The sequence below is a fragment of the Sarcophilus harrisii genome, chromosome 4, assembly GCF_902635505.1.
Source record: "Sarcophilus harrisii chromosome 4, mSarHar1.11, whole genome shotgun sequence".
NCBI lineage: Eukaryota > Metazoa > Chordata > Mammalia > Dasyuromorphia > Dasyuridae > Sarcophilus > Sarcophilus harrisii.
The window spans coordinates 458902501-458924251 of record NC_045429.1 but is presented as its reverse complement, the minus strand read 5'-3'; the positions used below and the strand labels follow the sequence as shown (position 1 = coordinate 458924251).

The 21751-nt window shown below is 38.6% G+C and overlaps 1 protein-coding gene across 2 annotated transcripts in view; it reads right to left on the bottom strand.

Annotated features, from left to right (window-relative positions):
* The window catches only part of IQCA1 (IQ motif containing with AAA domain 1), a 192859-nt gene that overhangs the window by 56927 nt on the left and 114181 nt on the right, over positions 1-21751 (bottom strand). For both annotated transcript variants that reach the window (XM_031968250.1, XM_031968251.1), the window contains 3 exons: positions 18101-18179; positions 3869-3975; positions 3324-3422 (listed from right to left, as the gene is read on the bottom strand). In XM_031968250.1, coding sequence (XP_031824110.1) covers positions 3324-3422; positions 3869-3975; positions 18101-18179 — 285 coding nt within the window. The remainder of the gene's footprint in view (positions 1-3323; positions 3423-3868; positions 3976-18100; positions 18180-21751) is intronic.

The following is a 21751-nucleotide window of genomic DNA, read 5'->3' as shown; positions in this document are numbered from 1 at the left end:
TTCCCAGAGTGCCAAGAGGGAGGAACTCCTAGAACATGGCTGGAATGCCTCCTCCAAACTCTTCTCCCCAGGAGAAGGGACTCGAGTTGATTTGGTCTCATCTCACCAAGTCCATTGGGCCTGGAGTCGAATCTGACCTTAGACACTATGTGACTCTGCCTCAGTTTTCTTATCCATAAAATGAGCTGGAGGAGACAGTAAACCAGTCCATTATCTTTGCCAAGAAAACACCAAATGGACTCATGAAGAGTTAGACCTGAGTGAATCACCAATTTAAGGTGATTTTTCCTTTCTTCTGCCCCCCAAGCATTGTTTATTCTGATCATCAGGCTCCTCTCTGAACAGGAGACACTTGTGATCCCCTCCCCTTCCTTCTGGGTCAGCTCTGACCACTTCTGTCCTCCCTAATCTCCCCTTCTCTGAACTCTGTGGGTACTGTAATCAACCAGACAATTTAGCCCTGATTTTAAATGGTCTTACAGCATTTGCATAATTTGCTGGGAAGAAATGAGAGATTATTTGAAAAAGGGGGAGAACCTGTGGGGGATCAGGGAAGGTCTCCTAATGGTTTGAAAACATAATTTTTATTCTCTCCTTTCTTCTCAGCTTATACTCACAGACAACTACATTAACAAAGCATTAGATAGGTGGATTTCTTTGGTAAATAGGGAGGGAATAGTGGCTCCTATTTAGAAAATTATAAATAATTCTGATCGGTATAATCTGTTTTATGTGCTGGATGCTGTGCTGGGAGATGAAGCTGAATAAACAGAATGAAACAGTCTTCCCTCGAGATGGAGGCCCTGGCAGGTAAAGGATCACATAGCTAGAAAGTGTCCTAAGCGGGATTTGAACTCATCTTCATTTTCCCCATCCAAATGGGGGCTTCCTCATTTCATTTAAAATGACAGACTTGACTAAGGGCCCAGCTCTGTGGTTTAGAGTCACTTCAGCAATCTATGCCATAATTTTCTCATCTGTAAAATGGATGAGCTGGATTCGGCAGCCTTGTGGTCTCTTCCAGTTCTAAATCAAGGGGAATCTAAATCATGGGGGAATCCCCATGACCTGCCATTTCACTGACTATAGAGGCTGATAAATGTCTTCGAGGATGACAAATGACCCCAGAGATGGTCCACGAGGGTATAATTTCTTTTAGAGAATGAAGTTTGCATTAATTCTTTGGGTTTTTGTTGTTAGGAGATGGGTTAGCCAAGATGGCCTCTTTCACCCTTCCTGCTTTTGATCTATAATCTTATGATCCTAGACTTGTTCTCCTTAGTCCCAGAAGAAGAGAAATGGATAGAAGTTGTCAAGAGGTAGACGAGGATTTATAAAAGAAAAAACTTCTCAATTGATAAGTTTTCCCCCCAATTTTCACAAATGCCCACCCCTGAAGGTTTATAAACAAAGGCTGGATGTGATGGAGGCTTTGGTTTCCAGTTGGATTAGACATCTTGCAACTCTGAAATTCTAAATAATATAGATTAAAAATAATTTAACAATTTTTCAAAGTTAAAAAGAATGGAGTTATGAATTAAAGTAGATGTTTATCCATGAAACGTGAGCAAACCTTTTACTTTTTAAAAAGGAAGCTAGCTATCCAATTGGGGGTCTTAAGACCACTAGTACCATTTTAAACTACAGGGTTCCTTAGATGTGGCTTACTATATTTTATAATTGTTGGTGAAAAGTTCCTTTAGAGCTTTCAGTAGTTACATTTTTTGAAAAAGATGATGATTTATTACTTGCTTATTTTTATTAGGATGCAATGACAAATCTTCCTGCTTAAAAGTTACTAGTCAGGCTCATCTGGTTTCCCCATTTGGTTAGAACAGTGTTAGGTTACTGGTTCTGTTCTTTTTTGCCTCCATATGCAATTTTAATTAAATCTAATGGGATTAAGGAAGTTAAAACTAGAGAGTAAATGGAATGCTATTATTTGAGGCTCGTTCAATAAAAAGAAGTAATAACTCTATCTTTCCCGACCAAGAAAATAGGATCATGGATTTTGAGCAGAAAGGGACCTTATGGGTTACCAGTGCCTTTATTTGACAGATAAGGACAACAAAGGCTTAGAGTGGTTATGGAATTTGCCCAGGGCCACACAGTCAGAAACTTCACAAACCATAGATTTTGAATGGACCTTGGAGACCATTGGGTCCAATCTTCACATTTTCTAATGAAGGAAACCAAGGCAAGAGTATGTCCAGTTCAAAATAGATAACTAAATCACAGAATCACAATTTAAATTTAGATAATTAGTAGTATTTAGAGCCAGAAAGGACATAAAAAAGTATCTTAAAGTATTCTATCCCTCTCCCATTGAGACCCAACAAAATAAAATGACTTGTCTAAGAACATGTTCCTATTAAGTAGCAGAGTAAGGATTTGAGTTCAGACCCTATGGCTCCAGGGTCAGCACATAGTACTGAGCACACTCCTTGATCAGAAGCTTCAATGGCAGAAGGTCTAAATAGCCCCCAGACCTAGGTCCCCTCAAAGCAGACTGTGTAGATATGGAGAGGGAATAAAACCCTTGAAAAACTTTTCCATATGACCTTCCCCTCAAAGGCATTCTAGCATCAAGGCCAGGAGAGTACATGGAGTGATTTCAAGTGCTTCTTTATCTCCCATCATCCATACTTCCTTTTTTCTGATTTCCAAAATCCCATTCAGGAAAGGAAAAGACCTTTCCCTTCACAACTAGGGAGAACAACAGTGTCAAGATAAGCTGAGGATACGATTACGCCCATTCATGCTTCGGTTAGAGTCTAATAGAAAAGGTCCCAGAGACTTGAGACAAAGGAAGGGATGAAGAGAGAATGAAGACATGGAGGGGGGCCTTTAGAGGGGAGAGGAAGAGGGGACAACGGAAGGAAGCTGAGGTTGGAGTGGAGAGCTGACAAATTGCTGACTTCACAACTCTGTGGATGGCTGGCCTGGGTCACCTTGACTTTGGGACCAGACCAACAACAGCTCAGCAATGGAGCCAGAAGGATTGAACAAGATTCCACCCCACCCCCCTTTTTTTTGCTTTCTTTAAATGACTCTTAATATCACTGTACTTAGAATCAAAGAATTATAAAAAGCAAACAAAAAACAAGCGAATCCTATCACACATGAATAAAAAGACTTAACAAATATTATTTAAAATGTTTTTCTCTGTTTTTAAGATAAACAAGCAAAGGAAGAGATAGACAGAACCTTATGTTGTCTTCTAGCTCTTCTGCTCAGTGGGTCTGGAATTCTCCAAAACACTGACCTCTGAGCTGAAGAGCTGAATCCCATTTTATAGTGGCCCGGGTCAATTTAAATCTCACCTTTTTATCCTTTTTCTTCTTTTGTTTTCTTGGGATTTCCCTTTCTCTGTCCACGGCTAACTTTAGATTCTTCAGTTCCTGTCTCATCAGCTCATCCACCTAGGTGGAGATACACTGATAAATCAATTTATGGCAATTTAGAAGAGTTTGGATATTTTTTGTGAATAATTCTTAGTCCAATAGTTGTTAACAAAATCAACAAGCTTTAAAGTATGGAGAACCTTCAATATTCAAGTTATAGGATCATAGCTGTATTCAGAAGGAAGTTTTAGAGTCTGTTTAATCAAAATCTTATATTTGATAGCAATGGATTCTGATGCAGAGACCAACTAACATGGTCACATAAATAAAAATCATTAAAGGCAGCGTTTGGACCCAGATTCTCTGGTACAGTCAGAGTTATCTTACATCACTAGTATCTGCACTTTAAACATTGTTATATGCTGAATCTACTGAGCCTGGAGATCAGGATAAACTTTTAGAAATCATGGAGATATCTGTCTTACTCATTAAAAAAACTGACATCATTATTGTTAACCACACACCTGAACTCTGATCTCTGATTCCAGTTCTTTCCTCTTCTCCTCCTTGATCATCTCTGGGTCATGGCCTTGGGGGAAATTCCAGGATTCATCTATGTCCCTCCAGACTCCTGTAGCACAGCAGGACAAGGAAAGGAAAAATCCGAGATGATACTGACTTTCTCCCAAATAATTGCTTGTCTTTATTTGGTACTTTAAGATTTGTAAAGTCCTGGAGACTGAATATAAATCAACACATGCTATGTTTACTTTTTTTTCTTCTTTTTTTTTTTCTCTCAATGGTTTTTCCCTTTTGTTCTGATTTTTCTCTCCCAACATGATTCAATTATGTGTCATAAAATTTTATTAATTTAAAAAAGTATTAAGAAGAAATGTATATTCAAATTAATTTACATGAATAAATAGAAAAAAGAAAGCAATAAAAAAGTTTAGAAAAAAATTTGTAAAGCACTTTATAAACAACTCATCTAATCCTTACAACCACCCTGGGAGATAGACGCTGTGAACAAAGGTAAACGGGAGAAATATTGGATGTGGGGTGATCGAACCAAGACTGCTTGTTCTGTGATCCAGCAACTAGCAAGGCGGATAATAACAATGAGTTGTTTGCTGACAAATTGACTCAGCAGAAAATTCAACATAATTTGATTAAGGATGTCTTATGTGCAGACCTAGTGCTAGACCCTGGGGACTGAAAAAAGGCCTCTTGAATGAGACTCAGATAATTTTTCCCTCTTAAAAATCATGTGTGGTATTTACATATGTGTTGACAAAATTTTCTTGTATTCCCTTTCATATGTTTTCTATTTGCTTATTTTGTTAAACCTGATAGAGCATGTGCTGGGGACGTGGACTGGAACCACAATTGCATAGTCTAGGAAACTCCTGGTGAGGAAAGCACCTTTACCAAAGTATCAATGGCATATAATCATCAGCTAATCATCGTGATGCTTTCAGACATCCTGAGTCGCAGAGCCAGTGAATGACAGAGTCAGGATCTGAGCCAATAGCCTCCAACCCTAAATATAGGATTTCTATTATCCCATAACTTGAAACCACAACTCAAATTCTGCTTAAAGTGTTGCCATCTAACACAGGGTCCCATGGCCATCAAAACTCACGTTTCTGGAAAGTTTGTAGCCCACAGCCTTTCAGGGATGTGTTCCAGAAATGGACATGGTACAGAATACAGGGGAGCCAATGCTGGTTCTGCAAGTCATTAGTCACTAGTAATGTAACCTCTGTGAGCCTCAGCTGACTCATCTGTAAAATGAGAGTGTTGGACCAGCCTTCCTCCTCTGTCCCAGTGCTCCTGTGCTCCCATTCGGTGTGCTGAGGGACAAGGGTCCACCTCTAGAGCTTCACTTAAGCCTAATGGAATAAAGGAACGGAAATTTTGGAGAGGGGTAAACAAACTTGACTTGGCTCAGGGTGTTCTACCATGAAGAAGGTCCGTGCTGAGGACCCACGTCTCTGCATGAAAGCTTGTGTGAGGTGTGAATGTGGCCACCAACCAAAGGAAAATAATCTTCAAGCTATTCTGGAGAGGTGGGGGAACCTGGCTCCAGTAATTATGGCCATCCATCAATGAAGAGGAGGAGGAAAAAAGGGAGAAAGAGGAAGAAAAAGGTGGAAAGGAGGGTGGACAGTCTGAAAACTGAGCTTGTATTGGGGAATCTTCACAGGAGAAAGTCTTATATTCCAGAAAAACCTAGGGGGTTACCACTGGAAGAAGAGGGATTCTCAAGCAAAAGAGGAGCTAAACAGGAAATGTCAGGTCAGACGCAATCCCAATGGAAAATAGGTTTGTGTTTTATAGAAACTGGGTCCCTCATCAGTCCTGGCATATATTAAATTAAAGAATATTATACATTCCCCTCCAGAAGCAGATTGCAGAGTAGCCATTATTATCTTAGGAGAGATTTTAAAATTCCAGCCCGTCTATCAAACTGTGCATTTTCTTTGATCCATGAGTGTCTCTACTAGTTCTATATCCCAAAGAGATCTTAAAGGAGGGAAAGGCACACACATGTGCAAAAACGTTTGTGGCGGCCCTTTTCTTAGTGGCAAGAAACTGGGAACTAAGTGGATGCCCATCAGTTGGAGAATGACTGAATAAGTTATGGTATATAGATGTTATAGAATATTATTGTTCTGTAAGAAACGACCAACAGCATGATTTGGCCTGGAGAGACTTACATAAAGTAATGTTGAATGAGGTGAACAGAAGTAGGAGATCATTGTACACAGAAATAACAAGATTATATAATGATCAATTCTGATGGACGTGGCTCTTTTCAACAATGAGATGAACCAAATCAGTAACAATAGACTTGTGATGGAGAGAGCCATCTGCATCCAGAGGGGGAACCATGGGAACTGAGTGTGGATCCCAACATAGTATTTTCACTTTTTGTTGTTGTTTGCTTTTTTTCCCTCATTTTCCCCCTTTTTGATCTGATTTTTCTTATGCAGCATAATTGTGGAGGTTATGTGTAGAAGGGTTGCACATGTTTAATATATATCAGAGTAGTTGCTATTGAATGATGAAAACTATGCATATGTTTTAAAAATAAAAAATACTTTATTAAAAATAAATGAAAAATTCCAGCCCTAAAAGGGTGAAAGACTACTTGATCAGGGTCTTTTAGCCCTTGGGCAGTCTGGGCAAGCCTAGAATTCTTAGAATCATATATTTAAATGTACAAAATAAAATACATAGAATGAGAAAGGAAATCAATTATATTGAAATGCAGCTATCAAAATATTTTTTAAAAAGTTCACAGATCAAAACGAAGAACATTTGTCTTAGAGAAAAAATTAGGAGTCATTTAAGATGTCCCTAAAGTCTCTGTGTAAAGCTTCGTCTAAAGCAATTTAAGCTTTAATAAATAGCAATTAAAGCTATTTAAACTTCATTATTAAGCTTTAACCTTAATAAAATTTAAGCTATTAAAGCTTAAAATCACACTAAGACTTTGGGGACACCTTGTATGGAACAGTTGGAAATAACTATGGATGCATTCACTATGGAAAAAAATGCTTAGAAAACAGTTGCCATGAGATACCCCACATAGAAAAGGAGGGCGTTTACATTTTCTTTTTCAGATGTGGGTTGGCTTAATACCAACAATTCACACATATATAATAAGCCTCTTGAGGTTTCTAAAGCACTTTCCTCAAAATGGCCCCATGAAGTAGGCAGTGTATTTATAGATGTGGAAATGAAGGCTTAGAGACATTAGGGGACTTGTTCATGGTCAAGGCACTAAGCTTTAGAGCTGGGATTTAAACCCAATCTTCAGGTTCCAGGGCTAGCACTCTGTCCAGTATCTAGGAAACTTAAGTTTTTCTGTCTCCAAGGGTATATAATATGACTAAGTCATATTGTGTAGGACGGGAGCTGGAGGTAATGGTGACGTCTAGGGAAGGTTGGATAGGATGGAAGAGACCTGTGCATGTTTGTAGATGGAAGAAAAGGAGCCAGTGGGAAAGAAGGATTGAGAGAGGAAGGGAGCCTGACTGATTGAGGCAGGTTATGGAGAAGGAATCCAAAGACAAGGATAGAGCTCTCCCAGCCCTCACTGCTGTGCCCTCTTCTGTCCTTCCTCACTCCCAATGGTCCTGCAGCAGAAATAGTGCTGGATACTTAAGCCCCTGGGGCTGTCTGGAGTAACAGCCTTCTCACATGACCTTCCTCCCCTACCACTCCCCAGTAAGCTCAGAGTTCTAGGGATGGGATAATAAGAGCCGACTCATGAGAGAGTAAAGTCCAAGACAGGCAGACTTAGGACACTGACCACCCACCCAGGCTAGTGTTCATGTGAGACCCCAGGAGTGAGGGACCCTTTGAGGTGAGAATCCTAGAGACAAGAAGCAAGAAAGTCTCCCCTCCAGGGAACAGGCAGCAATAGGAAAAATGAATTTTTGTATACCCCCATTTTCAAAACTCCTTTCTTAGCACAACAAGGAGCATATGGTAGGTGCTTAATGATGACTGATTTAGCATAAAATGCTGAATTATAGATTCCACCATATTTATATTGTATATTAGAGCTATACAAAGCAGGTGCATCCCTATTCCTACAACTACACATGCATTTGCCTTATACCTGTGTGTGTACATATGGATATATATTGATATTCATCCATCCATCCATCTATCCTTCTAGCTAGACATGCCGTGTGCCTCAGTTTCTCATCTGGTAAATGAGGGAATCAATGGCCTCTAAGATTCCTCCTAGTTTAAATTCTAGGCTCCTGGGATTGCCGCTATTAAGTCTGTTTTCAGTCCCGTCTGACTCTCTGTAACCCCGTTTGGTGTTTTCACGGTGGAGATACTGGGTGGTGGCCATTTCCTTTTCTAGCTCATTTTAGAGAGGAGAAACCGGAGGCAAACAGGGATAAGTGACTTGCCCGGGGTCACACAGCTAAGCAAAATATTAAAGGCCAGTCTTCCAGACCGGTGCTATATCACCTGCCCCTCGGGTCTCTGTATCTATTTTCCTACCTGCTGAGGTGGGGACTGGCTGAGGAGGACCCCTCTGGACACCTTCTCTGGGACTTACATCTCAGAGTTTCCTGAAATGCTGAGGCCTTGAGGGATTTGTCAGTCAGACACAGGCCTTGAACTCAGTTTTTCCTCTCTCCAAGATGAGTTTTCTATCAACTCCCCAAGGCTGACTTTTTGGGTAATTAGTAAATGTTCCTCATCTCTTATCTACACCCATTAGCTCAACACACACACACACACACACACACACACACACACACACACACACACAATCTTTGGCAGAACTACAAATACTGGGGCATTGTTCTTATGACAAAGGGTAGGAACTGATCACTGAGGAAACTCTCTTTTCCAGTGAAGGTCAGCATCCTCCATGATTTCCTACTGCACTGAAAAACTCAGCGGCTTAGCTTGGCCACACAGCCGGGCTGAATCCGAGCCCTGTCTGAACCCGGGCTGGCTCTCTGACAACTAGCCCCGGCCTTCTCACTTTCCTGTGTGCTCTCATGCACTTGCTTCTCTGGGCATTATTTCCCCAGTAGACTGAAGGCTTCTCGAGGGCAGGGATTGTTTGGTTTCCCTCTTGTATCCCAGCACAGCTACTTGAACCACGAAAAACCACTAAAAACAAATGCTGGTTGGATTATCAAACTCATAATTCCTTAAATGTTGACCTTTCCTCCTGGAGGACAGAGATTAAAAGTTGGGTTGGGTTGGCATCCCAATAAACCAGAGAGCTCTCAGTTGGTTTGTCAAGTCAAATACAATTCATTTTCTTCTGTCTTGACTGAATTGTAGAAACTTTAATTTGTTTCTTAATAACATGTCTGAAATGTACGTTGACTGAAATTCTGGAATATTTAATCTCCTAGTCTAGATAGAATCACAGCAGTTACAAATGCTTTTTTTCACAAGTTATATTTAAATCTGTAAATTTTTTATCCTCTTGAAATAATTAGAACATGGGTAAAATTTTTTAGATTATGTGTTGCTTGTTGCTAATAAATGCTTTCTTTTTAACAAGTTGTGTCTTGACAGTCCCATGGAATTTAATGCAAAGAGAAACCTATTCGATTTAGCCACTGCATGAATTCTGAATGATTTGAACAAAGTGGCTGCAGTATTTAAATCCTGTGACTCAGAGATTCCACAGAAAGGCAGAAATCCCATGGAGGTCAATGACCAAAAGGAAACCTCCATATTCACCAAAATATTTTTGACAACCTTTTTTTTTTTTTTTTGTGGTAGTAAAGACGTGGAAACTAATGGATGACCATAAATGAGGGAATGAGTAAACAAGTTGTGGTACATCAATAAATATTGCTAGGTTAATAGAAATGATTAATCAATCAACAGTCAAGAGATTGGGGATACAAGCAAAAGAATGAAACTATTTACTCATAAGGAGTTGATGTTCTAATGGGGGTGGGGAAGACAAATACATGTAACATAATATCTTGGTATATGCAGAATAAACGTGAAATTTAAAAATATGATTTTATATAAAGTCATTAAATATGAGGTGATTTGGGGTGTTCTCCTCCAAAAGATTTCCTGAAAATCAGAAAAGGCTTAGTGCAGAGAAGCGTATCTGAGCTGCATCTTTTTGGTTTGTTTGTTTTGTTTTTGTTTATTAAAGCTTTTAATTTTTTAAAACATATGCATGGATAATTCTTCAACATTAACCCTTGCAAAACCTTGTGATCCAATTTTCTCCCTTCCCCTACTCCCTCTCCTAGATGGCAAGTAGTCCAATATATGTTCAACATGTTAGAAATATATGCATACATATGTATATAGTTATCTTGCTGCACAAGAAAAATCAAATCAAATCAGAAAAAATGAGAAAGAAAATAAAATACAAGCAAACAATAGCAAAAAAAAGAGAAAATGCTATGCTGTGAACCACCTGAGCTGCAGCTTAAAGGAAGAACAGGGATCTTTGAAATGGAGGTGAGTGGGGGAGTGACTGGGCACTCCAGGTGCAGGGGACAGCCAGGACAGAAAAGAAGGGAGGAATATCTAGGAGGAATGACTGCTCTGAATACCTTAAGGGAAGAATTTCCAATGATGTTAGAAAGGCAGGTTGGGGCCAGAGTTTGGAGGCTAAACAGAAGGGTTTATATTTTATATGAGAGGCAAATGAAAATCCTTGGAGTTGATTAAGTAGAAGCATCACGTGGTCAGACCTTCACCTAGGGAAACTCACAGTGGGTAGCACGGATGGATGGAGAACACAGGAGAGAGATCAGACCAGGAGGCCAATTAGGAGGCTGCTGCAGGATCCAGGTGAGATTTAATGGGGGTGAAACTAAGGTGAGTTATGTGAGTGAAGACAGTCTGGATGGGAGAGAGGCTGAGAATGTAGAAACAGGAAGTTCTGAATAGAGGGAAGAATGGGAAAATGAGAACAAATGGTGCAAAGTGAACAAGTTCAGTAATTGGAAAGAACCACAGAACTGCATGTTAAGAAATTATAATGATCGAGCTTGGCTCCGAATAAAACAATGCTCATTGTTTTATTATTGTTATTTTATGTAACCTTTTGTCTCATAATAATTCTCGGAGGTGGATGTCCTTATTATATTACTATCCCCATTTTACAGATGAGACAACTGAGACAGAATAAGACTAGGTCATACAATGAGTCGGGAGTCGGGATGAGATTTGTTCTCTCTTCCCAATTCCAGATCCAGCACTCTAACTGCTGTGCCCTTAATGACCTCATGAAAGATCAGACAAGGTGCCTCCCTAACCTTTTTATAGAGGTAGAGAACCGTGGGTATGGAATTCTGCATAAAACATCAGACTTTTGTGCTATCTCAGGTAATTTTTCTGAAATAACTATCTCCTTTTTTGGACAAATGATTCTCCAGGAGGGAAGGAGAAGTACAGTGGTAAACACAGGTAATAAACAAAAGTTATCAATAAAATTTAAAAAACCTTAACCACAATATGAAAATACTTGATTTTTTTTAGGAAAGCCATATATTTTTTCTACATGGATAAATTAACCAAAAGGAGAGAAAATATCCATTTTTTAAAACACTATGATGATCAGAGACTCTGTGAGAGAGGGTTTAGTTGTTTTTTTTTTTTTGCTTACCAATATTTATATTGAAGATTGCCCCCTATTATTCCCCCAGTCTTTTCCAGGTGAGCACACACATCATGTTTCATACCACGCAGCTCCTGGTAGTGTTTGCTAATTTCATCCTTTAAACTTATTTTTTCTTGGGGAGATTTTTCTTCCTAAACCTTTCTTTGGAACCTCTAGGATTCTCCCAGCACTTATAAATTCAGGAAGCTAGTTTTAGCCACAGTAGGACACGGGAAGGCTTACTATAAGTGTCCTTTTTTTTAAAACATAGATAACGATTGCTCAACCTTCTCTTACAGCTGAGCATTTGCCCTTACCCTAATAATGTTTAAAACTGGGTAATGGCAGTTTCACGTTTTCTTTCAGGTCTGAATTTCTCTGTTCTAAAATCAAAAGACTAAAAGAAAGGGGGAAAAGAGGAGCTTTGATTATAGGGGAAGGACCTTGAGGAAAAGGCCTTCGTTTCTTTAAATTACTGCAGCCCCGTCAAAGGATGTGACCCATGCCATGCTACCCACAGAAGGGGGAGACTTGATTGAGCTCATTAAAAGTGACCCCCTCTGGGGCTGCCCCAGCCCGGAATTTCCGCCTTGAGGGAAAGACATGTTCTAGAGGCAGCATCAGAATTTCAAGCTTTCAGGATTGGTCACTGGGCTGGCCAGCCAGAATCTAAAACCACAATATTTTCCCTTTCCTTTAAAAAACAAAATAAAACAAAAAAATTTAAACCTCATATCTTCTCTTTCCCTTAAAAAAAACCTTTTTATCTTATAAATCACTCACTCTCTAACACATTGGGTTTTACAAAAATAACATGGTAACTAAGTGGTTTTAATACTAGAAGACTCATGCTTATTATTATTTTTTTAAAGTTCACCACAACTCTATGAGCGATTTGAAACTATCATTGCAATTTTTAAGAGCAAAGGAAGTCTGAATGGGACATAATGGAAATTTTACTGTTAAATTTAGAATCCTTAAAGGACCTGAGTTAAAATGCCAATTCTGTCACTTTCTAGATATTAGCTCTTCTAAGTCTCAGTTTCCTATTTTGTAAGAAGACTGATAGTTTTTCAAATATTTCCTTCTTTTCTCTTGGTTAACCAATCCCAGAAAGCCTCATTGGCCCCCAGGTTTCTGAAAGGCAGGGACCATGAAAAAGAGTTTCCCTATAGACCCTTGTGATCCCCACCTATCCAGTAAGAGTCAATTGGGTGGAAGTTGGGTGAATGGGATTCTCCAGCTGTGATCTTGAACCCCAGACCAGTAAACCAAGAAAGTCTGATAAATTTGTGAATTAGGGCTCCATCCATCTGGATATCTTTTCAGCTCAATGGCTCTGGAGTCTGAGCATGTGGATTAGGAGTGCATCCCAGCAAAACTTCTTCCCTCCACCCCCCTTTTTTAGGATGGGCAGGAGTGGTTGGATGGTGACTGGCAATGCAGGCAATCATTTTGACCCAAGGCCATCTGCCTTTCATACTTCCTTAGGATCATAGATTATCCTTCCAATGCCCAGACTCACAATCCCTGATCTCTCTGACTGGCCACGTTCCCTCACTCTGCAATCCAATCAATTGCCAAACCTCACCGCTTTTACCCTAGCAATATCTCTCATTTTCTTTACTCACACAGTCTGTACTCTCTTTGTACAATACTTCTTTCCTTGGATGATTACAATAGCCTTCTATATGATCTCCCCACCTCAAGCTTCCCTCTGTTCCAGTCCACCCTCCACACAGTTATCAAAGTGATTTTCGTAAAGCACAAGTCTATGTACTTCACTCCCTATTAATTCTAAGGCTGTATATTATTTCACTTTTTTCTGATACTTTTAAAAAGGCCTCTTGGGTTTTGTTCTATAAAGTATTATGATTTACACAAAATAAATGAACAAATCTCAGAGGGTGAAGGATCAAAAGAATTTGGAGATTTAGACTAAGTTTCTCATCTGATGGATGAGGAAGACTCAAAGATGAGAAGGGCCTGTCCAAAATCATGACAACAAAGATTTAGAGCTAGAAGGCACTTTTAGAGTTTATCTAGTTTGTTTTAAGAGGAAATGGTCTACCTCAAGTCACGTAGGTGAAGTTTGCATTTAAGTTATAGGTTTTTAGTGCTGGAAAGGATTTCAGAGAAAATATGGTCCAACCCATTTAACAGATGATGAAACTGAGACGCTCTAAGGTTAAGTGCTTCTTCAGGGTCAAATTGATAGTTAAAACCAGAGAAAGGATTTGAAACCCAGTGGCTTTGACTCTCTGAAAAGTGCCCTTCCTATTGTGTTGTTTTTAAGGTCCCATAGGCAATAAATAGGAGAGCCAGCTCTTAGACCCAAATCTTAGCATTCCATATTGAAATTTTATTTGAATGTTTCCCCCAAAGAAATCAAAGCCCTTTTATATAATCTCATGTTAAAAATCACTTGAACATAGTTTTGACATGAAGGCTAAAATGCTGATCCAAGGCTATCTACCATCTTATGGACCCTCCAGTCCCAGAAGTAATAACAAGATCAAAAAAGAAGGATCAGATTTTTGAGGTTTCTTTCCATTTTTCAGGGGAGACTGTTAGGTCTTTCCTGATTTGATTTTTCCTTCCCCTGGGGGTTGTTGCTTTTCATGGGTTACACAGTCTTTTTAGTGCGTACATATTATTACTATTTGGGGGTTCATTTGACTATTTGAACATGGTAAAAGTCTGCTATTTTGAACAGAAGAGACCAGTGTATAAAATCCAGTATGATTTTTTTTCTATCATGATGTAATTATTGCTTATGCAAAGGTACATTTTTAGTGAAAAGTATTAACAATTGCTAAGTTGTGGTTTCTTTCCAGTAAATATGTAGACTTATAGGAGACCACCCCAAAGAAAACATCCCCTTGAAAGAAAGAGTGAAGGAGAATGCATAGCCCTGGCTCCAGCCCAGAGTACAAAACCAAGAAAGAAAAGTAATTATTGGGGGGAAATGTCTAGGACTATTGTTCACTTTCCAATAACCTCTGAAAGTCTCTGCGGTTGGGAGGATACAAAGCTGGTTTTCTGTGTGATCGATTACTTTGAGAATGAGCTAGGAAAACATGGCCATCCCATCTCTCTTCTCTAATCCCGGTTTTGAGTTCTGGCTCTGGGGAGGAGAGTTGGCTGGAGCTCTGCCTTCAAACAGGATGTCTCAAGTTCTTTCAGAAAGGCCATGCTGAGCTCTCTGCTAAATTTAGCCTCTTGCAGCTCATTTGCACTTCCAGACTTTTGGGGCCATGCATCTGCTTTCAAGTGACATTTTAAAAAATAATTCACTTGCTTACTATCAGCTGTCAATTTTAAAATACTGAGTGAAAAATTTCAAGGTCCAAGCTGTGAATCCAGCTGGGTTCCTAGCAATGGTTATTCGTGGAGAAAAGATTCTATTATTTGCCCACCTATATAAGCATCAAGCAAGCAGATACCTGAAATTCCTCCTGGCTAGGCTTTGGATCAAGCTTCTGATTCTAGTTTAAATGCAACTCATCTCACCCTTTGAAGTGTTATCAGACATTTATACCTTAGTGAACATAAAGGTTCTGAAAGCAGCTTCTATAGCTGGTAAGAGGGATCATATGGATTCTCTGGGAGTGTTACTGCTGGAGGAAAAGGGCAGAGAATAGGAGACTATGGGGACCTGCCATCATTTAGGGTTCAAGATCTTGGTACAATCAGACTATCAGAGAGGGAGTACAAGGGTGAAAAGGGAACAAATCACTTGTTCAATTAAGAACCACCATTGTTTCTACCTCAAGTCTTAGGACTGTAGATTTGGAACTATCTAGTCCAATCCCCTAATTTTACAGTTGGGAAACTGAGGTCCAAGGAATCAAGACTTGGATCTAGGTCTGCCCTGTTTACCATGGCACTATGAAGCCTTCAATTTTCTTTCAGTCCAAACTACACTTTTGTGCATCCAACTTCCTATGAATTCATTCAGATGCCATAATATCTTCTACTAAAGGCAGTTAGGTGGAGTAATGGATAGAACTTTCGAATTAAATCAAGAAGATCCAACTTCAAATCCTCCAGCAGACATTTACTTAGCTCTATGACATAGGGTCTCTCAATCTCTTTCAGCTTCAAACTGATTGACGACCATCATTTCTTAGAAACATTTACCTGGTTTAATCATTGTCCTCCTTAAAATGTGGTGCTCATGACTGGCCACAATATTAACTAAGCAAGCCTTCATCATCTTGAACTTGTAAGGCTGAGTTTTTGGAACCAAGTATGAGCCTTTTTAATTTAATTCATGATAACAATAAATTTCCCTTTATTCCTATTAAGTTTTATTCTGTTAGATTCAGCCCAATACTCTAATCACTATGGATTCCACCACTCAAGAGTGTTAATTAATCCTCCCATCTTGGAGCAGGACATGAGGAATACCTCTCTAAAGCGATGCCCCAGACAGAACTTTCCATTCCCTTGATAGCCTAAGTGCTGCACTGTAAGTCACAAAGATTAAAAAAAAAAAAAAAAACAACTGAAAGAAAAAGCATTAGACTAGAATCACATGACATGGAAAGCACTAAAAAGCTATTGTTTGTATCAGTAAAAGGGATTTCAAAATGAATCCATTAAAGTATTTGTGGTCACCAAGAAATATTAGATTAGTTAATGCACAAAAGACCTTTGGCAAGCTACCCTATCAATTCATGACAAAAACACTAAAAACTAGAGAAATAAGAGTTTTTTTTAAAAATACAACAAAAATATTCTTTTGAATTACCAACAATAACATGGAAAAGAACAAATTCAGTAATATTTCAGTGTACAAGTTAAACTCATAAAACTTATTATATGCTATTAATAAAGAGTGAAAATTTTCAAAAATCCAACTAGCTCTGGAACAAAACATTTAAAGAGAAAAATTAAGAAGAAAATGGAATAATGCATTTATGTAGACTGTGGAAGTCAGATATGATTGCATCTAATATTAGTATATGTTTAATTAGATACAAATTTATCCAATAAAGATAAAAAAATAACAGGTTGGGAAGATATTTGCAATAAATTAATTGGATGAGAACTTAACTTTTAAAATTAAGTTAACTTTTCCAATAACACCCATGGCCTTGGATAAAATGAGCAGTGAATTTGTTGTCTTTAAAGTTAAGTGTTAAGGACTTATCCACAGGGTAAAGTGATGTACTTGGAGTCACACAACTATTAAGTTTCATACTGGCAGACTCTTAGCCCAACAACTCTAACCATTTTATCTATAAAGATCAATGGATATGAGCAGAGAATGTTCACAAAAAACAAGCATCTTGGTAACATTTTTCTTGGAAAATGAGAGAGAATTGAACTGAGAGTTGGAAGAGACCCAATCAGCGCTTTTGTCCAACACGTTCGCTTCATATCCCAAGACTTTCAGGGAGCTAGTCACCTTGTGACTTTGGGAGTATTCAGTTGTTTAGAAAGTTTTTTTACATTTAGCCTAAATTAGTATCTTTCCAGTTTCTAATCATTGCTCATGGTTTTGACTTCTGGAGACAAATAGAACAAGTCCTATCTCTCCTGCACACAACAATCCCATAAACGTGTGTAGCGCCAACATGTTGAGTCAACAATGAGTCTTTTTTTTTAGTTCAGTTGAACCATTCCGGGTTCCATCAATTGGTTCTCTTATGCCCTGGGCTCAAGGCCCTTCCTCACCCTCCTGTTGTTAAACAGAAAGAGCCAATAATAGACCCTAGAATACTACCCTGGAGACCTTCTGCCATATTGGGAAATGTTCAATCTCAATCAGAGAATTGAAAATTAAGACAACTCTAAGGTGTAACTTCATACTGTCATATTGGCAAAAATTTTAAATACGACAAAAAATGCTAGATCGTTTGTAGCAAACTAGGCACACATACATTGTTAGTGTAATTACAGTCATTTAAAGAGTAATCTGGTAGGCACAAAACAGAGTTCACAAAAATAATCATACTTACCTTTTACTCCAATTTTCTATTATTAGGAATATATCATTAAAAGCGTTACTACAGAGGAAAACATCTATATGTTGAAAGACAGATATAAAAGCATTGTTTGTAATTACAAATGTCTGGAAATAATCTACATGTTCAATGCTTGGTGAATATTTACATGGCCTATGGAATTATCAATGTACTAGTACAATGCAATTAAAATGATAAAACAACAAATAAGAAAAAAAAACCTTAAGATTCATGAAGTAATGAAAAGCAAAGAAAGTAGAACCAATATATAAGAAGTACATAGAAGGAAAATTGCCTCCACAAAATCAGGTGTGAATGGAAAATGCAGAAGGAGTCAAAGGTAGACTAAGTATTAATGAAAATTTTGTATGTAGAAATTGATTTTCAATTTAAGGTAATTTTAAAAAACCAAATTATCAAACTAATTTTGTTGTTCCTTAAGATTAAAAGCATGTTAAACTTTTTTTGAATGACTAGGAAGCATTTATCTCAGCTATGATACACATTTTGGATTCCTAAATTATTTTGATAACAAGTACCATGCGCTAAATTCAAAAATTACGTTCTAATTTTGCTTTTATACTAACAGAGTTCAATAAAAGGAGTAACAGTGCAACCAGAATGCCCATTTCCTTATTTGTATTGACCTTTGTATTTATTGTTTCCTTCTTCTATGGCTGGGACGAAGAGACTGGGGGCCATTTTCCATCTTTCTTCATCTTCAATCTGCAAAGAAGAGTGCATTCCTTAATGGGAGGGAATGTTGATCTGTTACAAGGAAGAGGAAAATGTTGGAGGCCTCCAGTGGTTCTATAGGCCCATTGAAATCTCATACAAATCAATATCCACCCCTTTCCTCCCTAGTCCATAAACCCATCCTGGATCAGGAGTTTTCACGCTCAAGTCTTTGAGTTTTTTTTTAAACATGTACTAATTGTATTTTATTCATAATTGTTTTCTTTGTTATCATGTGGATGTTATTTTATTCATTTAAAACCGTGATTCTGAGAAGGGGTTCATGGGCTGTACTAGACTACTCTCAAAGAGGATACAAGATACAAAATTAAGAAGCTCTGCTCTAAAGGATCTTTCCTGAGGCTTTGAGCCCTTTCTCTGGGACTTTCACTATTTCATGTTGCCATATAATATCCAGACAGGTCAAGTTTGTTGTTATTATTGTTGTTGTTATTATTATTATTCAAAAATTAAAACACACAAAGCACTTCTTCCCTTTGAGGAACTTACATCGCAAGGGAGGGAAGGGGGAACAACATATGTACAAATGACCATGGATACACTGGGAATCCCGTCCTGAAGGATCACTTCCCAACTAAGCTTTGTGTTTCCCCTGGGACCTAGCATAGTACCTGCCTCACAGTAGGCAATTCAGAAACTTGTTTCTAATAACTTTTTAGTAGAATCTCTGGGGTTTCTCTAAGTATACCATCATATCATCAGCAAAGAGTGATAATTTGGTTTCCTCATTGCCTATCCTTATTCCTTTAATCTCTTTCTCAACAACTCTTATTGCCAAAGCTAGCATTTCTAATACAATATTAAATAGTAACGGTGATAGTGGGCAACCTTGTTTCACTCCTGATCTTACTGGGAATGGTTGCAGTTTGTCCTCATTACATATGATGCTTACTGCTGGTTTTAAATAGATGCTACTGATTATAATTCAGAAACTTGTTGAATTGAATTGGCTAGCCTGGGTGGCAGCTACGGGCCAAGTACAATAGACTCCTGCATCTTGGGACTCCTGGTTACTGTGAACACTGAATACCTTAAGATGCTTCCATCTAATTTGGAGCCATATTTATGTTGAATTGCTGGAGCTGATCTCAGTGATGTCTCAGATAACATAAATACGGTGAGGATTTATGTGCAGCAAACTGCTTAATTAAAACATGTGTTTGAATCTACTATCATTATATGCACTTAAATGCATTTGAAAATAGTCACATTGCTCTATCCATTTAATATTTTCTTCAAAGTATTTGTCCCATTGGAACTCAGATCGGCCAAATGGTTTGACACACTCCAGGAAAAAAATCACCCTTAGTCCAATTTCCTCTATGGCTTATGGAGGGACAAAAATGAAAGGCAGTTCTCATAGAACTTTTTATTTCTTCAAAAATAAATATACCATTAGTCAGCTGTTAAGGGACGTGTGTTGGGAGAGTTTTAAATGAGCAGGTAGGTATGTGTCAAGACTGCAGCTGCTACCTTCCCTGATGGAGCATCCCAGGGCTTGGCTTCTACCTGCTTCTATTCAAATCCCAATGTCAACAGCATCTTTCAGCAACTTTCAGGAAAGGGGATATTCCCACTCAGTAAGACTTTCGATCTTTACAAAAAAGCCAAGCCAGAGGGAAGCAGTAAAAAAAATAAAAGCTAGAGGTTTGTTATTTCCCATGGAAAGTAAAAGTGGAACTAGAACCTTTCTCCTTTCTCAGGATGCAAACTTCCCCAAATTTACAGACACATTTTAAAGCGCATAATTTAAATAGCGTTGGGCATGTAATTAAAGTTAAATTGAATTTGAACATGTCTGCTCTATCCCATTCCTGACTCTCTTTGGGCTTGTGCCATTTAATTCATTAATCAGATCCTGGTTGGAGCTGGGACTTCAGAGACCCCATCATGAGAGGTGAGGAAACGGAAGCACAGAATTCTAAAGTGACCTGCTTGGTGAAATTTCCACCTGCTACAGGAAGTCCTTCCAATTTTCCTTTATGCTGGTGCTTTTCTCTTGAAATTATTTCCAGTTTACTCATTGAAATCTTGCCCATATATAGCTGTTTGCGTGTCATCCTCCCCATCCCATTAGAGTATGAGCCCTTCGAGCGTGGGGATAATATTCCCATGATTTAGCACATAGGAGGCACTCAAGCTTTTGACAAAAGTAAAGAATAAACCATGAACAGAGTTTTCTTGACTCTAGGTCTAGTATTCTAGGAGAAAGGAAAAGGAACACATATGAAGTCCTTACTATGTGCTGGGCACTAGGCTAAGTATTTTTAATATGTTCTCCTTTGATCCTTACATTAACTCTGGGAGGCAGATATTATCTGTATCCCCTGTTGTTATTATTCAGTTGAGGAAACTGAGGCAGGCAGCGTTTAAGTGACTTCTTCAGAGTCTCTTTGACCACATATTCTTCTTCTTCTATTTTGTCTTTTTTTACTGTTTTACTGCTTCAATACTGCTTCTATACTGTTTTACTGTTTTACTGCTTCAAAATACCATTCTGGTCCCCAAACATGAGACAAACTCTACCATCCAAGGCATGGGCAGGCTTCAGTGATGTGCATGTTTTTAATGCCACTAGCCTCAGTGTGATGTAGTGGGGGAAAGAGCTTGAATTAAGTTAGAAAAATTGAGATCTGCATTGTGTCTCTGCTGCTTGACAACACGGGGGATCTTGAGCTCTTCCAGTCTGAAAATCTGGTGATCCTCTAAATTTTCAGAGACAAGTAGTTTAAGCCCAGGACTTTATGCCCTATACCACATGGTCTTTTAAGAGTTCAGAATAATTCCAGGTGAGTGTGTGTATATAGGGAGAAGGCTAAGGAAAGCATCATATAATGTTTATTTGAGAAGTTAAATCGTCTCCTCTTATTTCCTAGTCCAATCGATAAACTCACCATGATTGACAATAAGGTGACAAACTTGTAATCACTTCTTGTGAGTGACTCTAGAAGCATCCAATGTCCTCAATGTGATGGATTTCCAACATGGTCCCATCTGGTTCATCATTCAAGGCTTTGGAGCAGCCTTGCTAAGGAGAGCTCTCAGCTGGGATTCAAAGAATCTCACTAGACCTTGTCATACCAGAGCCCCTGAGAAGTAAGGGGATGGAGGATGTTGAAAGACAGGTTATTAGCATGGCTGTTTCCCCCATGGCAAATACTTAATAAGTACTTGTTGACTGAGTGATTGATTTCTTGTGAAAGGATATCAACAAGAGCCTGCAAGATTTCATCCTAGTCAGAACACACTAGATTCATTTCCTTTCCTTTAATGACAGGGATTCCAGTGGATCTCTAAGATTCCCTTTGCTCAGAAATGTCGTTTAGATTTGAAAAGGAAACTGAAAACACCCTGAATTCAACTCTGTTGCTCTGGATGTGAGTAAAACATTTTTAAAAGTCTCTTGAGAAGAAAGGGAGATATGGGCAGTGCCAGGACCTGTTAACTGATAAGACCCAAAGAGTACTTATTAATCCTTTTATTTTTGGCAAAAAAAATCTCTAGGAGTGCTCTTCAGGGAGCTGCCCAAGTTCTATTACATC